General features: G+C 41.9%; 1 protein-coding gene across 1 annotated transcript in view; it reads right to left on the reverse strand.

Annotated features, from left to right (window-relative positions):
• ankrd12 (ankyrin repeat domain 12) overlaps positions 1-15,930 on the reverse strand; it is a gene marked incomplete at its 5' end in the record, with an annotated part of 43,050 nt that extends 27,120 nt beyond the window's left edge. The window contains 4 exons of the mRNA XM_078207248.1: positions 1,958-2,158; positions 12,657-12,821; positions 15,565-15,633; positions 15,876-15,930. Of these exons, the coding sequence (XP_078063374.1) occupies positions 1,958-2,158; positions 12,657-12,821; positions 15,565-15,633; positions 15,876-15,930 (490 nt within the window). The remainder of the gene's footprint in view (positions 1-1,957; positions 2,159-12,656; positions 12,822-15,564; positions 15,634-15,875) is intronic.
• Positions 15,931-17,856: the final 1,926 nt, after the last annotated feature.

A 17,856-nucleotide genomic window follows, 5' to 3' on the forward strand; every position in this document is an offset into this window, starting at 1 on the left:
ATGGCACAGTGGTTAGCACTCCTGCCTCATAGCGCCAGTGACCCGGGTTCGATTTGTGGCTTGGGTCACTATCTGTGCAGAGTCTGCACATTCCCGTGACTGCATGGGTTTCCTCCCACAGTCCAAAAGACGTGCTGGTTAGGTGCATTGGCCATGCCAAATTCTCCCTTAGTGCACCCACACAGGCGCCGGAGTGTGGCGACTAGGGGATTTTCACAGTAGCTTCATTGCAGTGTTAATGTAAGCCTATATGTGATGCTAAGTCAGGATGGTGAGTGACTTGGAGGGGAACTTCCCAGGTGCTGGTGTTCCCATGAGTCTGCTGCTCTTGTCCTTCGAGATGGCAACCGTGATGGGTTTGAAAGGTGCTTTCTCAGAATACTGGATGAGTTCCTGCAGGAGAGAATCTAACCAGTGCTCCCTTGACATTCAATGGTGTTACCATCACTGAATCCCCCCACTATCAACATCCTGGGGGATACCACTGACCAGAAACTGAACTGGACTAATCAAATAAATAGTGTGCCTACAAGAGCAGGTCAGAGGCTAGCAATTCTGCAGCGAGTACCTCATTTCCAGATTCCCCAAAGCTTGTCCACCACCTACAAGGCACAAGTCAGGAGTGTGGTGGAGTACTCTCCATTTGCCTGGATTAGTGCAGCTGCAATGACATTAAAGAAGCTCAACACCATCCAGGACAAACCAGCCCACTTGGCAGCCCATCCATAAACATTCACTCCCTCCACTATTGACGTACAGTGGCAACAGTGTGTACCATCTGCATGATGCACTGCAGGAACTCATCCAGTATTCTGAGACAGCACCTTTCAAACCCATCACGGTTGCCATCTCGAAGGACAAGAGCAGCAGACTCATGGGAACACCAGCACCTGGGAAGTTCCCCTCCAAGTCACTCACCATCCTGACTTGGAAAGGTATTCTTTCACTGAGTCAAAATCTTGGAACTCTCTTCCTTAACAACACTGTACATGTACCTACATCATGGACTGCATCAGCAGTTCAAGGCGGCAGCTCAGACCACCTTCTCAAGGACAATTAGGGAGGCAATAAATGCTGGCCTAGACAGCGATGCGCACATCCCACAAATCAATACGCAACAAAAACCAGAATGACAGCCTTTGAACTGCCACTGCAACAGCGCTCCTGCTAAAATGGATTGAGAAGTGGTCAGCGCCCCTGTGTAGCCTACTTCCACTACTGTAGAAACCCCATTTACAATTGGGGAAAGACAGTCGGCCCAAAAGAAAAGTGCCATCAATGGGTTGTGGGGTCCCCGGAAACTATTGCCCAATCAACCATTCAGGCCTATTCCATTGAAAATATGTGGGAATGGAGATTTTGTTTTAAATATTTAACATTTATAGTATAAGTTACATTAGTTTATACATTACTGACAAATATTAGAGAACCTGTGTCTTCCACATGTAACATCTCCATCCCATAATTTATAATATCTACAGCCCAAAGTAAATCTGGAAGATCAGCTCCACTTAATGCGTGATGGAGGAGTGGACCAAGGTATCTGGAAGACTGGTCCCTGTGGAATGCTGACAGGGGAGTGGGTGAGGGGAAGATGTGTTAAGCAGCAGAATCATGTTGGAGTTGGCGGAGTTTGGCAGACTGCCTTACCAGTAAAAACAACTCTGATCCTGTCCTTATCCATATGCTCTTTCCAGCCAGAATCTGTATCATGAGCAATGGCAACACCGGCCGATGTGTTTTTTGCTCCCTAACAAAGGGGCACCAAGATCAAATGCTACTCTGACTGAAGTCAGCTAATGCAACACAGATCCCAAGTTCAGTCTTGAGTCTTTCAGTCAGGCATGGCTCAGTTACTTCAGAAATAAACTCAGGCATCAAGCAATAAAGGACAAAAAAAAAAATCTTCACATCTCTAGCACTTATAAAATTAGAAAGTCAGATATCATCGACGTACCAGCAAAGTCTTTGACATTAACGTCGGCACCCTGACTGATGAGCTCTTTTACTTGCTTGGTTTCACCACGAATGGCTGCCATGTGTAATGGAGTTTCTCCTCGCTCATTTCGTTTATTAACCTTGTCCTTTTGTCTGGATGAGGAGCTTGGAGTCTTTTTTTGCCCTGGTGTTGCTTGAGATGGGTGGTTCGGAGTAGAATCTAGTAAGGAGAATAAATTAAAATGTCTGTTCAGTAATTTTGTAAAACTGTGATCATGTGTCAAACTGTCCAAATCTATGTTTATTCCAACAGACTGGTTTGACTTTATACACAATGCACAAAAATGTGAGCATGCAGCCTGTATAGTCATTTTCTTACACAAGGGTACAATTTTCTTGCTCCCCTTTCCTTCAAATTCCTTTGTCCCTACATTTGCAGTACCTCTGACCAAGAGGACGGGCAACCAAATTCCACCAACACTACTCAATTTATCTTCAGAGGGTTTCAGAATTCACTGAAATAATTCACATCTTAGAAAAACTGACAGTAACTATTCTGTGATACTACTTTTAAAAATAGTGGTGAGGGAGAATGTAAAGAATGGACTGAAACAGCTGCATGAAACTCAAAATTTTCCACTGGTCTTTCCAAAATCAAAAGACTTTTAAGGACTGATACTGTGCATCTGTTAAAGACCGAATATGGAAATCTAAAAGTGTGTATAATGTACAACCTCATGCATTGTTGGTTTGGATTTCAAAATGGCTATGTTACGAATACATAAAGAGAAAAAGAACGTGTAAATATTGGGGTGGGGGGGGCGGGGAGAGGGTACATGAAGAGAGAAGGGTAAGAGAAACAAAACTGAAGAACACAACAAATATAGAATGGCTTCTTCAAACATTGTCATTTTTGAAAACTGCTACAATCAGACACTGAATGGTATTGCAAGATAGAATATTATTCTGTCACTTCTCAAACCAGGCTCAAATCCAGCTCAGGATGATGGTATGAAAGTCTTCATTTTGTCTGACGTAAAGCTCTTTTGCAAAATAAGTTCGTGTAGTTTCTGGTTAACATACCATAGCATAAAACTTCTCAGTGAGCTTCCAGGATGGCTTCCTGAGCCGAAGTAGAAAGGTGCTGAGCTTACAAAGATGTAGTATTATTCATGGATACCATTCTCAATCACCATCTGGAAACCCAATTGGAAAAATATACATATGAAGATTGGTGAGGCTGTATTGGACTCAGTTGTGATCCTTGTAGTTCCTCACGTTGGCATGGCATGAACAGCCCCTGGCTTTAGAATTGGGGAAGGGTGGAGGAGAAGCAGAATTGCCCCATATTTAGTAATCTCATTGGGAGGAACCCCAATGATGGTTGACCTGGGAAATGGGAGCAAAGTGTGGTGAATTGTGATCTGCGACTGGGATAGGGTAAAGACAGCTTTACCATAACACCCATCGTTTGAACCTAAACTGCCTGATGTGGAAAGCTGTGGAAAAAAACATTCTAATTGTCAGCAATTGTACAATCCAAATATCATGAACATAATGGTCTACGTACTATTTAAAAGTAAAAGACCTGAAGCAATATCATCCCTTTTAAATGAGTTGCTAAAACACTGACACCAAAGAACATTCATTCATCAACCACCATGTTTTTGTAGCGACCATGATGTGTTGCATGTCCCAATTTAAAGCAGTACATTGCACTCGTCGTTATATTACCTCACTGAGAACCAACTGTGCGCATGAGCCTGGGCACAAGTCCTTATTAGGATATACTGTTAAATTCAGAATTATAGAAAATGATATTCTTAAATGTGAGTCCAAATGTTGGGAAAGATTGTTTCCTGAAACAAGAAATACAATTCTTCTATTTGACAGTCACTGCAAATCAGAGGTGAGAGCTTTTATCAACTCACTTGAGAGGCATCAGAGGTGAGTGTGAAATTAAACAGGTTTCATTTTCTGAATTTACTTTGCTGGGGCAGAAGACGCGAATCTGACTGAAGATTTTTGTATGCCACTTGCTGTGCTCTTCAACGTAAAAGTATCATAGAATCCATTGTAACAACAGCTCTGCAACACCAAATATTTACACATCAGTGTTTATCAGAGGGCAAGTTAAAAGGCGCCCTGCCATAGGCTAATTCATATTGATGCCATTTCTTACTACTGCAGCTGTAAATCTTGCTTCACACCAGAAAAGCACTATTTTGTTCACTTGAGGATTTATTTTACTAAAGTTTATTTACGTCAAGCATCTATTCATTTTGATACCATTTTAGTGAAAAAGCAAGAGAATTAAAAAGTCATTCTAGTGAGTAAAGCTTTGACTGCCCCCACATTCGATCAAAGGAGAAAGGAAGCACTCATTTTCTGGTCATGACACATTTTTTCCACAGATACTAAATGGCTCACTCAGTAAAGGGTTGCACTTTGTGGTTTAGCCTAAAGCCAGTAAAGTCTTGTTAAGACACGTCAAGATTAAATAATAATCAAGACAGAAAATTAAGTTTTGCCTCTGACACTAGAGGTTTTAATCCATTTATTGATCATTCTGTGGAAGAACCTCCTGAAATCATTCAAATTTTGCCATTTAATTTGTCAGATTGGTTTTAAGCATCGATTTGGAGCTACATTTCTATCCATTTTGTTTTGCATACCTTAACAACAAAATCTTTCAGTTGCCTCTGTCAAAGCCGAGAGGCCCAAATCCTTCAATCTTTGCTTCCCCTCTCAATTGAATTCTTTTCATAGTGAGCAGGATTTGATTCTCAAAGAATGGTTGAGCAGAGAGCATGGTTCCCTTTAACTTTCTTTTGGACATATCGTTCAGCAATTTTGTTTTAGTCACTGCTACTTCAGTGATTGGCTGAATCTGGCAAAAACTTCATTTTCAGCTACTCTTGCACCAATCTTGAAGAGTTATACTGCTCATATCTGTTTGCAATATCTTCCAGTTGTTAATATTAAATTTTATTGGCCACTAGCATATTTTTGTTAGTTATTTTGTAGTTTCCAAATTATTGGGTCCTCCCAGTCTGGTATGGAGCGATGAAAGCTGTGTTTCGGAGTTCAAGCAGATGTGTAGCACCTCAACAGAATCGATCTCTTTGTTCTGTCCCTGAGCCCCTTTAGCTTATATTGCCACTTCTTCCTATCAAAATGGATAACTTCCCAATTCACCTGCCCTGTCTACCCTTTCCACCAGCCTGTCAACATTCTCTTGAAATCTATCGCTACCCTCCTCACAGTTCACAATATTTCCACATTTTGTACAATTTGCAAGTTTTGAAATTGCGGCCTGCACACCCAAATCTAGGTTTTTTTTATATAAAGTTTATTTATTAGTGCCACAAGTAGACTTACATTAACACTGCAATGAAGCTACTGTGACAAATCCCCTAGTCGCCACACTCTGGCGCCTGTTCAAGGAAAATGAGGGAAAATTTAGCATGACCAATACACCTAACCAGCATTTCTTTGGACTGTGGGAGGAAACCAGAGCATCCATGCAGATGTGGGGAGAACATGCAGACTCTGCACAGACATTGACCCAAGCCAGGAATTGAACCCAGGTCCCTGGCCCTGTGAGGCAGCAGTGCTAACCACTGTGCCACCGTGCTGCCCCTAGATCATTAATAGAGAGTTAATTGCAGATGGAAGGAGGCAATTCAGCTTAAGACAGCTCTCCATAGTGTAATTCCACCCCCCACAATCCCGTAGCCCTGCAAGATTATAATTCCTTCAAGTTCTCATCCAATTTCCTTTTGAAATTATCGATTGTTTCTGCTTCCACTATCCTTGTGTGCAGCAAATTCCAGGTCATTACTATTTGCTGCAGAACCCCCCCCCCCTCTTGTCCAAAACCTATGATCCATATTAACAAAAGCTGTGAAACAAGGAATCACCCATGGGAACTCCACCGCAAAGCTGCATATTATAAGTCTGCTCATTATCACTACTCTTCGTCACTATTTGGTAGCCTATATGATATGCCCAGTAGTGGCAATATAAGCTAAAAAGGGGCAATGACAGAACGACTAGGAGGCCAATGTGCACAAGTTGTTGAAGATGAAAAGGTTGGTTGAAAAGCTGTTAAAGGGTCTCCGGGATCTTGGGCTTCATAAAGCAGAGTGCAGAAACAAGGAAATGATAAACCTTAATAAAATACTGATCTGACCTCCACTACTGTGCCTAATTCTGATTGGCACACTTTTGGAAGGATGCTAAGGTTTTAAAAAGGGGCACTGAAAGATTTATGAGAATGGTTCCAAGGATGAGAGCCTTAGGTGGATAGACTGGAGAAGCCGGAGTTGTTCTCCTTGGAGAACAGGGGAAACTTGATGGAGGTGTTCAAAATCATGATGGGTCCAGACAGAGTAGATAGAGAGAAACTTCTGTTTGGCAGAGGGTTTGGAAAACTGTTTACACCTCTCTACATTGCTTTTCTTCTTTAATTCACTCCTTAAAACCTAAACACTTTGACCAAGCTTTTGGTTAACTAACCTAATATGTTCTCAAATGGTTCGGTGTCATCCTTTGTTTTATATTGCTCCTGTGAAGTATTTTGGCATATTTCATTTCATGGATTCTATGTCAAGTTGTTATTTTAAGTACCTCAACTGCTGCCTCTCATGCTGATTTTGTATTCAGTGACACAGAAAAGCAGGCTGCAAGTTACTGCTTGATGGAAGAGAGACCAGCTACTGACAGAAGCGATACCAGCCTATCATTAGAATGCAGAACCAAGAGCGGCATATATTGTTTCTTCTGCAGATACAGTGAATGTTTCTTCGTCATTAGACACCTGGGCTATGATCACAGGTTCTAGTTTTATCAGTGCTCAAAGGTGTATATAAAAAATGTTATGCATTAATTAGACACTGTTCGCAGAACTGCTAATTTTGCTTCTATACTCAGAATACAATTCTGCAATCATTTTGGCAATTAGAACTAAATGTCCTGCATTTTTCCAGATAGCCTGAAGAATCATAGAAACCCTACAGTGCAGAAAGAGGCCATCTGGCCCACCGAGTCTGCACCAACCACAATCCCACCCAGGCTCTATCCCCATATCCCGACACATTTACCCGCTAATCCGTCTAACCTACGCATCTCAGGACACTAAGGGGCAATTTTGCATGGCTAATCAACCTAACCCGCACATCTTTGGACTGTGGGAGGAAACCGGAGCACCCGGAGGAAACCCACGCAGACACGAGGAGAATGTGCAAACTCCACACAGACAGTGACCCAAGCTGGGAATCGAACCCAGGTCCCTGGAGCTGTGAAGCAGCAGTGCCAACCACTGTGCTACTGTGCCGCCCACTTATGCTCGTACACTGGAGAAATAAATTCCTTAAACTTGAGAAAATTAAAAGACAGACTACTTCTGTATGTGGAAAAACGAGAAGTGTGACAGCATCAAGACAAAAAAGACTGATTAAAATAATTTTGCTTAGATTATCAAAGGATACCAGTAAACAACAGCAGTGAGGACAGTCTAAACGGGAGTCAGACAAAATCAACCACCTGTGAAGTTTAATCTTCCTCTGTTATACCTTCATATACAAAGGGGAATTTACTGAAAACTATTATTTTGGGGTGGGAGCGGCAATGTGGAGACACAAAATATCACCATTAGGGATAATCTCCTTTCTAAATTTCACACTTAAAGTAACAGCCCTGTAAGCGGTGTTGATTCTTGACCTTATTTACACGGCAACAGTTAAAGATGTTCAAGCTGACTGACAGCACTAGCCTGACCTGGTCCATTAAACTTGACCTTTACCAACATGACGCAACTTAGATACACCATCAGACCATTTTAAGACAAACTATGGGAAATTCTTCTGATAAATTGTTGATTTAACCAATAGTGTAATCACAATGCCAAGTTATCTTAATTTGTAAATAAATACAAAAGTTGATCAAATCAAACACTACAGCTGGTGTATGACATCAGAAAGAGACTAACATTGGTCTTCTATAAACTTCGTATGTGAAGTTTCATCAGACAACGAGCAAGATTATACCTCTGGTTAGTAATCTGGAGTTCTTCCTTGTTTATTTAATTAAATCTTGGAAAAAGAGGAAGTATACCACAATTGTATGTAATACTTGAACAGAGTTTCCAGTATTACTGAACAACTTGAGGACAACAGACAGCTGGAGCTGACACTGAGTAGATTAATCAGAAAAATAATGCTCTGAAAAGACATGAACACTCTTCCTGGAGCCATTCTTGGTGGAAACTATCCTATTGGATCACCAATGTATACCCAATGTATATAATCCAAGTCAAGTAGATGCTTTCAAGAGCAAACTTCAGATTTATGAGCTGAGCTGGCTTTATCTGCAAATAATCAGGGAAGCTTAATTGATTCACCTTTAAGTAAGCTGTTTGTGAAGCTGTACAGAACGACAATAATTCCTACTGATCTCCTACCAGATCCCACAAATAAAATAAGTTTTTGGTTTGATTTGCTGTCACATATATTGGGATACAGTGAAAAGTATTGTTTTACATGTGCTATACAGACAAAGCACATTGTTTGTAGAGTACATTGGGGAGAAGGAAAGGAGAGGGTGCAGAATGTGTTACAGTCATTGCTAGGATGTAGAGAAAGATCAACGTAATATAGGGTAGGTCCATTCAAAACTCTGATGGCAGCAGGGAAGCTGTTTTTGAGTCAGTTGGTACATGATCTCAGGCTTTTGTTTCTTTTTCCCAACAGAAGAAGGTGGAAGAGTGTATGCCTGGGGTCCTTGATTATGCTGGCTGCTTTTCTGAGGCAGCGGGAAGTGTAGACGGAGTCAATGAATGGGAGGCTGGTTTGTGTGATGGACTGGGCTACATTCACATTGTTTCTTGTAGTCTTGGTCAGAATAGGAGCCATACCAAGCTGTGATACATCCAGAAAGGGTACTCTCTATGGTGCATTTGTAACAAATCAGTGAGAGCCATAGCAGTCATGCTCAATTTCCTTAGCCTCCTGAGAAAGTAGAGGTGTTGGTGGACTCTCTTAACTACAGCATCGGCGTGGACGGACCATGATAAGTTGATGATGATCTGGACACCTAGAAACCTGAAGCTCTTGACCATTTCCACTTCATCCCCATTGATATAGACAGGGGCAAGTTCTCCACTATGCTTCCTGAAGTTGATGACCATCTTCTTCGTTTTACTGACGAGGGAGAGATTATTGTCAATGCACCATTTCACCAGATTCTCTATCTCGTTCCTGTACTCGCTCATCATTGTTTGAGATAAACAAATAAACATGGCGGCGCCGGGGCAAGCCGACTTCTTGCAAGCTGTCTCCAGCATATCCTCTCATTCTTTTACCCGCGTTCTATGCTTTTTAAAATAAGTTTGGAGGGGAAATACAAGAGGTGGCTGGCTGGCCATCTCAATGTTTAGACATATACAGATATTGATTAATCCGTGTGGGCATTCATACTAATACGTCAGGTGGAACAGAGCTGTGGTAGTGAAAATTAAGCTCGTCACCTGGACACCCTCTACTGGCATGTTGGATGACAGTGCTCAAGTTGATACTGCGCATTGATTGCTCCTGATTCTAAGGCTCACCCAAAAACTGAGGCACATCACACTAACCAAATGTTGGAGAAGGTTGCTTTCGCTGTTGTAATACTTCTTCCCCCACCAAACAAGTTTTTGTGGAATGGGAACAAAATTTAGTGTAGTATTCCAAGAATATTTAATCTCCTATTGCTCTGTGCTGGAAGCAGTCTGCACCAGGTTTCCCTGCACCTGGATATTGGACACATTAAAGATTATAATTCCTTTTCAGTAAATTTGATGAGCTCGGTGACCACTGTAATTGAATTCTGAACAAATGTGATGAGTTAAAATTGTAAATGAATCAAAGAAACCAGGACAACTTTGCAGATTCCCAGTACCAGAAAGATTCTGTGACAATGTAAGCAGATAATGAAGCCTCTATTGGTTTGAGGCCAAAAAAAAAACAAATCTACATTACCACATAGGTGCAATATAGGATATTGACTTGCAGTCCTTAAAAAAAAAGGTAAAGAAAATCACAGAGAACAATATAAAAATTAAAGACACTGCAGTGAGAAAACAAACTCAATTCAAAATCACTGTAGGAATGTTCACATTTTATTCCTTTGTAGAGCAAAACAGGATACTATTTGTTATGAGATGGAGGTTTAAAGAACTTGCATTCCACATACAAATTAGGCTGAGATTCAACAAAGCAGAGAGCTTGCTTTGAAATCTGAAAATACAGAAGGACACAGATCCTGCCCAAAAATGATGACATTCAAGTGTTAGAGAGAATTCCAATCTGTACACGGATGCTGACTGACTGAAGAACATGTACTATTGGAAGAGATAAAAGAACAGCAGGAAATATGAAGGTGTATAAAAAAGCCATCTTTATTTTTCCAGTTCTGCAAGACACAGGCAAAGTGGTAATGATTAAATAGGAGCCTAGATTATTCTCCCAAATAACACTGGATTTTTGTAATAATGGAGTAGGCGGTTGGGTCAGCCTGTTGTCCATTTCAAAAAATTGCCAGTGGCATGTTTTTCTGTCCGTCCTGCTGTGTGCAAATGTCCCATTTGTCAGTCATCACCTCATCTTCCCCAGGAATAACGTCTATCAAAAAGGTTTGAAATCTTTTGGTGGCAGCAGCTAGGTTGAAAGCATTGCAACATTTAAATTCTCCTTCAGTTGTAGGCCTTTCCCACCGCTGTTCCCTCTCGGGAGATTATTCAAAGTGAGCACCTGCTGTGATCTCTCCCTGACACTTGCGACTCTGCCGTTGCAGCTCCAGCAGCTGTGGGGTGACAGGGCCCAGGAGCATGTAATCAGCAAGGGGTTCAACAGAGTCCTGGGCTCTGGCATCCTTCAGAGTGCCTGTTCCCTTGTATGTCCCTGCCTCTGTCTGCTGTGGATCTTCAGCTGTGAGGTGCTCACCAGTGAGTGACCCAGAAACCTGCCTACTTATTGAAACCACCGAGGTGAGTATTTGCGCTGGTGCCGGGTGCGGCACAGCAGGTGTTAAGGATTCTCATGTTTCTCTGTGGCCCTCCACTTTGCCAGCAGTGCAGGCACACTCTTCCTCCTCCTCCTAGGCCAGGTCGAAGGCTCGCTCCTGAAAATGCGTGAGGGTCCTCAGCTTGGTGAGGAGTCCAGCTGGTTTTGCTTGCTCACACCTGTTGTGGTTGAGTTTGTCCTGCAATGACAGACAGGAAGAGTGCAGATGGGAGCGCTGATATTTAAGATGGTGATGAGGTGTGGCAGGCGTGAGGCTTGCATGGGAGCTGGAGTGTGAGGAGCATAGCAGCTACAGGGTGATTGTGGGAGGAAGGAGAGAATCTGGTCCCTGGTTTTGGCAAAGGTCTGTGTAGCTCAATGAGAGAAAGGGCTGGGGGTGCGAGGGGGTCTAGTAGGAGATTGAGTGTCATTCACTTATCCCGGTTGAGCGAAGATGATCATTAGTCTTCTTCCAACACTGCTGCCCTCTTCTGGAATATGCTTGCACTGACCAGGGCTGCCACTGCATCCCATGATGTGGAGATGCTGGCGTTGGACTGGGGTAAGCACAGTAAGTCGTCTCACAACACCAGGTTAAAGTCCAACAGGTTAAAGTCCAACAGGTGCTACCAAATAAACCTGTTGGACTTTAATCTGGTGTTGTGAGACTTCTTACCGCATCCCAAGCAGGGGTTGTGACTCTGCTGGAAGGTTGTCTGCTGGAGCATGGGTAGAGGATGCCCAGTTTCTGCTCCACTCCAGACTGGTGTGGCACACCCCGCACCCAATGCACAAAAGCACAATGCTGCCTTCTTGCCTGCCATCATCTGCAGTTGTTGTGGAACAAGTGCTAGGGAGCCGTTTATATGAAGCTTCCCAGTGCTTGCTGCAGTTAATTCGTTGCGGGGCGGGAAAATCAGGGGGAACATGTCATTCTCATGGGCATAAAAACTATTACTAATGAGGCATAAGATTCAGCCCAAAAACACACCAGCACCATCAGCGGGAATCACTCCATTTTACACGCCTGAATCAATACTCTGCCAATTTTTCTTAATATTTTGCCCAATAAGTTTCAGCCACCAATTCAATCATGATAAACTGAAGAAATTGCTGCCTATGGAATAGTGAGGGGAATCAGCATCTTCAGAACAGATGGGAAGAAAGTTGGACAAAAATTAAATCAAGAGAACATGGGCGATTTCTTTTCTCACACAGGTTTGCCATGTTCATGTGTTAAGATACAACACAATAAAAGCAAAATAGTGGATGCTGAAAATCTGAAATCAAAACAGAAAATGCTGGAAAACACAGCAGGTGTAGGTAGCAGCAACTGTGGAGAGGGGACATTAACTCAGTGCTGCCACACTTGCTGAGTTTTTCCAATGTTTCCATTTTCGTTAAGATACAGGATACCTGTACAATGCCCATTTAGCGGGTTTGCCGCCTTATAATGGAAAACCTCATATTGTGTACCTGGATGGAGGATCACTTAAGAGTTTTACATGTTTTCACAGCACTTCACATCAATCTCAAATAGTGTGATTAAGTTTGCAATATTATTCACTATTCTGCACGATCAAAGAACTTTAAAACAAAAACTAACAGTTCATTTAGGAGCTCATAAGTATTACATAGTTATACAATTTAATAAAAAAATATGGTTGGTATGACCTGGACTGTTATCTCTTGCTGTCATCTGCATCACTAGAGCCATCTGCTGACGTTCCGATAGTGGATACCCGATAAGTATGCCGCCAAGCGTGGCTTTGCAAACGGGAACTGATTTTTTGTTTCCAGGCTCCTTTTTCATTTTCTTTTTCTCAGGACCTTCCTTTTCTGAAATTAAAAAAAAAATCTTAATTTACTGTTTTAAAAATCATCTATTTCTAAAAACCATTTCTTCAGCTCGCCTCGGTACAATAATGTATTAATAATGCATTATCTACCTATAATAATAATAATGCATGAAAACATATGAGAAACACTCAACAATTCAGAATAATCCGTCCCAAACAGTTTGTTTATATTTGAAGGGGGTTGGATTACAAAAGGGGAGGAAATTATCCTTCAGCGTACTAAACCTTGGTCAGATCTCATCTGGAGTACTTCATTCAGTTCTACACACACTACCACAAAAGGTATAGGAGTGGGTGCAGTACAGCTTCACCAAAATTATACCAAGGCTTAAAAGGTTAAATTGAGGACAGGTTGCATAAACATGGATTTAATTCCTTTGAAGAATTTGATTCTGATTGAGGTATTAAAATGTTAAAAGGATTTATACAGAGAAATTATTTCCTCATCTGAAAATCAAAAATGAGGGGGAATAATTTTAAAATTAGAGCTAGGCTATTTAGGCTAAAAATGTTGCCCCTTAATGCCCCAAGATGTGTAGGATAGGAGGATCAGTGGGGTTACAGGGATAAGGTAGGATGCTCTCAGAGAGTCTGTGCTGACTCAATGGGTCGAATGGCCTCCTTTGGCACTGTAGGGATTCTATAACATCTTTGTCAATAGAACAAAGAACAAAGAACAGTACAGCACAGGAAACAGGCCCTTCGACCCTCCAAGCCTGTGCCGCTCCTTGGTCCAACTAGACCAATCGTTTGTATCCCTCCATTCCCAGGCTGCTCATGTGACTATCCAGGTAAGTCTTAAACGATGTCAGCGTGCCCGCCTCCACCACCCTACTTGGCAGCGCATTCCAGGCCCCCACCACCCTCTGTGTAAAAAACGTCCCTCTGATGTCTGAGTTATACTTCGCCCCTCTCAGCTTGAGCCCGTGACCCCTCGTGATCGTCACCTCCGACCTGGGAAAAAGCTTCCCACTGTTCACCCTATCTATACCCTTCATAATCTTGTATACCTCTATTAGATCTCCCCTCATTCTCCGTCTTTCCAAGGAGAACAACCCCAGTCTACCCAATCTCTCCTCATAGCTAAGACCCTCCATACCAGGCAACATCCTGGTAAACCTTCTCTGCACTCTCTCCAATGCGCCCACTTCACCCCAACATAAATCTCATCCTATTTTCTATTGTCTTCAGCTCTGACGAAGAGTCAGACTCAAAACATTAGCTCTATTTCCTCTCCTGTTGTGAGACTTGCTGAGATTTTCCAGCTTTTTGTTTTGGTTAAGGAGAGTAAAGTTAGTCTACACCATCAGCCTACATATAATTAATTTTACTAGGCATTTCATTAGAACGGCAATATGTATTTTGAGGCATAACGTGTAGGTATTAAAGGTGGCAGAAATTAAAAATGACTGAGTTAGGATAACTTGACATGAGCAAAATGAATCATGGGTTAAACAGCAGAGAGAGAAGGTATAGCATGCACTGCAATCATCTCTTTGCCGAACAGAAAGCCTGAGCTGAGAGAGATAAGACAGCTGGCGGAGTGATTAACTGTATTTCTGCAGACATAATAGACCCTTAAATGAGTGTCAAATCACAAGACTTTGAGTGTAGCACTGATTGTACCAGTTGACTTTAGGAATGTTTAAGCTTAAAATAGTTAAGTGAGATTACCATGGATACAGAAGTGTAATGGAAGAATGGAGAAACCTTGAAGAGATGAGGCCTACAGTCTGTACAATAGAACGAAACAATGTTGGTTTCAGTAATTTCTTAGACAAGTAGAATAGCACACGGAGCAGCAGTTACCTGCATCTTGTGACCAAAGTAGTTGTGTTAAAGAAGATGGCATAAATAGAGAATCCACTAGTGTTGTGGCCAGCTGAAGCATAAGAGTTCAAGCTCAACGTGCCCAAGGTTCTGCCCAGTAGGCAGTTAAATGCAAATATACATGAAGGTGATACATACCTGTATGATGATTGATAGATCATAAAATAGGACAGAAGCTACCCTTGTATTTCTTAAAGTATTAAACGTTACTGAAACTGGACACTCAGTTATTAATTAATGAAGTTACCTGGAGCAGCTAGATTCTTGCACAACTCACTTAAAAATCATGAGGGACCAGAACAGAGTAGATGAGGAGAAACTGGTCCCACTTTTGAAAGGATCGAGAATGAGGGGGCACGAATTAAAAAGTAATTGGCAAAAGCAATAAAAATGACTTGAGAAAAAAAACCTTTCCACTCAATGAACGCACTGCCCCAGAGTGTGGTGGAAGCAGGTTCAATCGAAGCACAGAGAAGAGAATTAGACCATTGTCCAAAAAGGAAGATCATGCAAAGTTATGGGGAGAAGTTGGGTGATTGGCACTAAGTGAATTGCCAATTCAGACAGTCAGCGCAGACATGATAGACTGAATGGCCTCCTTTTGTGTTGTAACAATTATGATTTTGTGAAATCTGTTTTCATGACAGACCTGCAAGTTAAACCAGAGGAGTTTTTTTTGCATTTTCAATGGTAGAACGCAATTAAATAGGTTAAGTAGCAAGTGTGATTAGCTAGTGTGCTGTCAGATTGTAGCATACCTCACACACCAATGAGAAGTCAAAAAGATAAACTGTCACCAACCATTAAATAACAACCTGGAATTAGACATCATTTTCAAGTAACAATTATCTGAACGGGAAAAAGACGCTTTCGCAAAAGTTAACAGCATTTACCAGAGTATGGCCTATAAGGTGGTATTAATCGTTCTCCCCAGGTTTCACTCGAGTGTCCTGGATCTGAATCTAAAGACCAAGAGAAATAGAAAATGCAGAGTAAGGAAAATATTTAACATTGACGTACTTTGTTAGCAAATGAAATCCTGTATTTAATAAGCTAGGATAACGGCAGTCTGTTCAAAACCTGTTTGCCTCAAGACATTGAACAATTTTGTGATCTTTTAAATGGAGACTGCATACGCACATTTGCAAATGACCACGCCCAAGCATTGCCAAAAAAAAACCCTTTTCCCACTGTGAACACTGACCAAAATGGCTCGAAAATTTGCCAAGGAAAAGTTGACATAATCTGAGGAACAAGATTCAGCATTGATCAATGAGTAAAATATCAAAGATGTGACTCTTTTATTTGTTGAAGGATAAAGTTCAAAATCCCACAATTTACTAGGCTGAAATAAAGAAAAACAAGCTTGCGCAGTATTTTTCATCAGCCTGGAACTCTTTCCTTCTCAAGGTCAAAATACATTGTTTAAAAACATGTGTGCTCCTGTGAAGTCTATTTTTAGATCCTTTCAAACCAACATTTCAGAAACTAAATTTCCAATCATGTGAATCTGGTGAAGTGGAATGTTCGTAGCTAGCCAATCAAATAATACATTTAAGTCATGTGACTCAAAACTAAACTAAAAGGGACTTTCCTTTCTGTATTTATAACGTGTGTAACTGAACTGGGAACGGTAGCAATGTGATAATGTTACTGGACTCTCAATTCCGACAGCAGACTCATGACCTGGAGACCCGAGCTCCAATCCCACCAAGACTGCTGATGGAATTGAAATTTGATTAATAAGTCTGGAACATAGAAACTAGAAGCAGGAGGCGGCCATTCGGCTCTTTGCGCCTTCTCTGCCATTCATTATCAAATTCAATATCCTGATGCCCCTCCCCCCCATATCCCTTTATCCCCAAGTGCTATATCTAATTTCTTGAAATCAGGTAACCTTTTGGCCTCAACTACTTCCTGTTGTAGTGAATTTCACCACCCTCTGGGTGAAGAAAATTCTCCTCATCTCAGTTCTAAAAGGTTTACCCCTTATCCTCAAACTATAACCCCTAGTTATGGACTCCCGGCCATTTGGGAACATTCTTTCTGAATCCACGCAATCTAACCCTGTTAGAATTTTATAAGTTTCTACGAGATCCCCTCTCACTCTTCTAAACTCCAACGAATATAATACTAACTGACTTAGTCTCTCTAAAAACCATTCTCAGGAACAAAAGACCATTTCTCAGTATTGGTGAAAATGAAGCTACTGGATTGTTGTAAAACCCATCCAGTTCACTATTATCCTTTAAGGAAATCTGTCTCATAGAAACTCTACAGTGCAGGAGGCGGCCATTTGGCACAACGAGTCTGTACCGATTCACCAATAGAGCATCTTATTCAGCCCTATCCCTGGAGTCCCACATATTTACCCCATTAATCCCTCTAACCTGTTCATCTTTGGACACTAAGGGACAATTTAGCATGTCAATCCACTTAGCCTGCACATCTTTGGAGTGTGGGAGGAAACTGGAGCACCCGGAGGAAACCCACACAGACATGGGAGAATTCATTCAAGGCTGGAATTGAATCCAGATCCCTGGCGCTGTGAGGCAGCAGTGCTAACCACTGTGATGCCCATGTGTCCTTACCTGGTCTGATCTAGATCTGATACCAGACCTACAACAATGTTTTAACTCTGAAATGGACAAGCCACTATGTTGTATCAAACCGCTACAGGAAAGTTAAATAACATTAAAACCAACAGCCTGACTGTCACACTCAGAATCATGCCACACAGCCAATGTCCTAGGCTCGCCCATCACCATCCCTGAATTTGTCCTGCCCATCAACAGGACATACCCAGAGGAACAGTAGTATACAGTCGAGACCAAAAGGCCTTGGTAGCCCCCAACATTAACTCTGGATCCCATGAAGTCTTGTGACATCAGGTTTAAGGTGCTGGGGGGTAGGTACAGAGGAGATGTCAGGGGTAAGTTTTTCACTCAGAGGGTGGTGGGTGAGTGGAATCGGCTGACGTCGGTGGTGGTGGAGGCAAACTCGTTGGGGTCTTTTAAGAGACTTCTGGATGGGTACATGGGATTTAATGGGATTGAGGGCTATAGATAGGCCTAGAGGTAGGGATATGATCAGCGCAACTTGTGGGCCGAAGGGCCTGTTTGTGCTGTGGCTTTCTATGTTCTACATCAGGTCAAACGTGGGCAAGGAAACAAAGCTGTTTCCTT

This window comes from Mustelus asterias, unplaced genomic scaffold (assembly GCF_964213995.1).
Source record: "Mustelus asterias unplaced genomic scaffold, sMusAst1.hap1.1 HAP1_SCAFFOLD_2156, whole genome shotgun sequence".
NCBI lineage: Eukaryota > Metazoa > Chordata > Chondrichthyes > Carcharhiniformes > Triakidae > Mustelus > Mustelus asterias.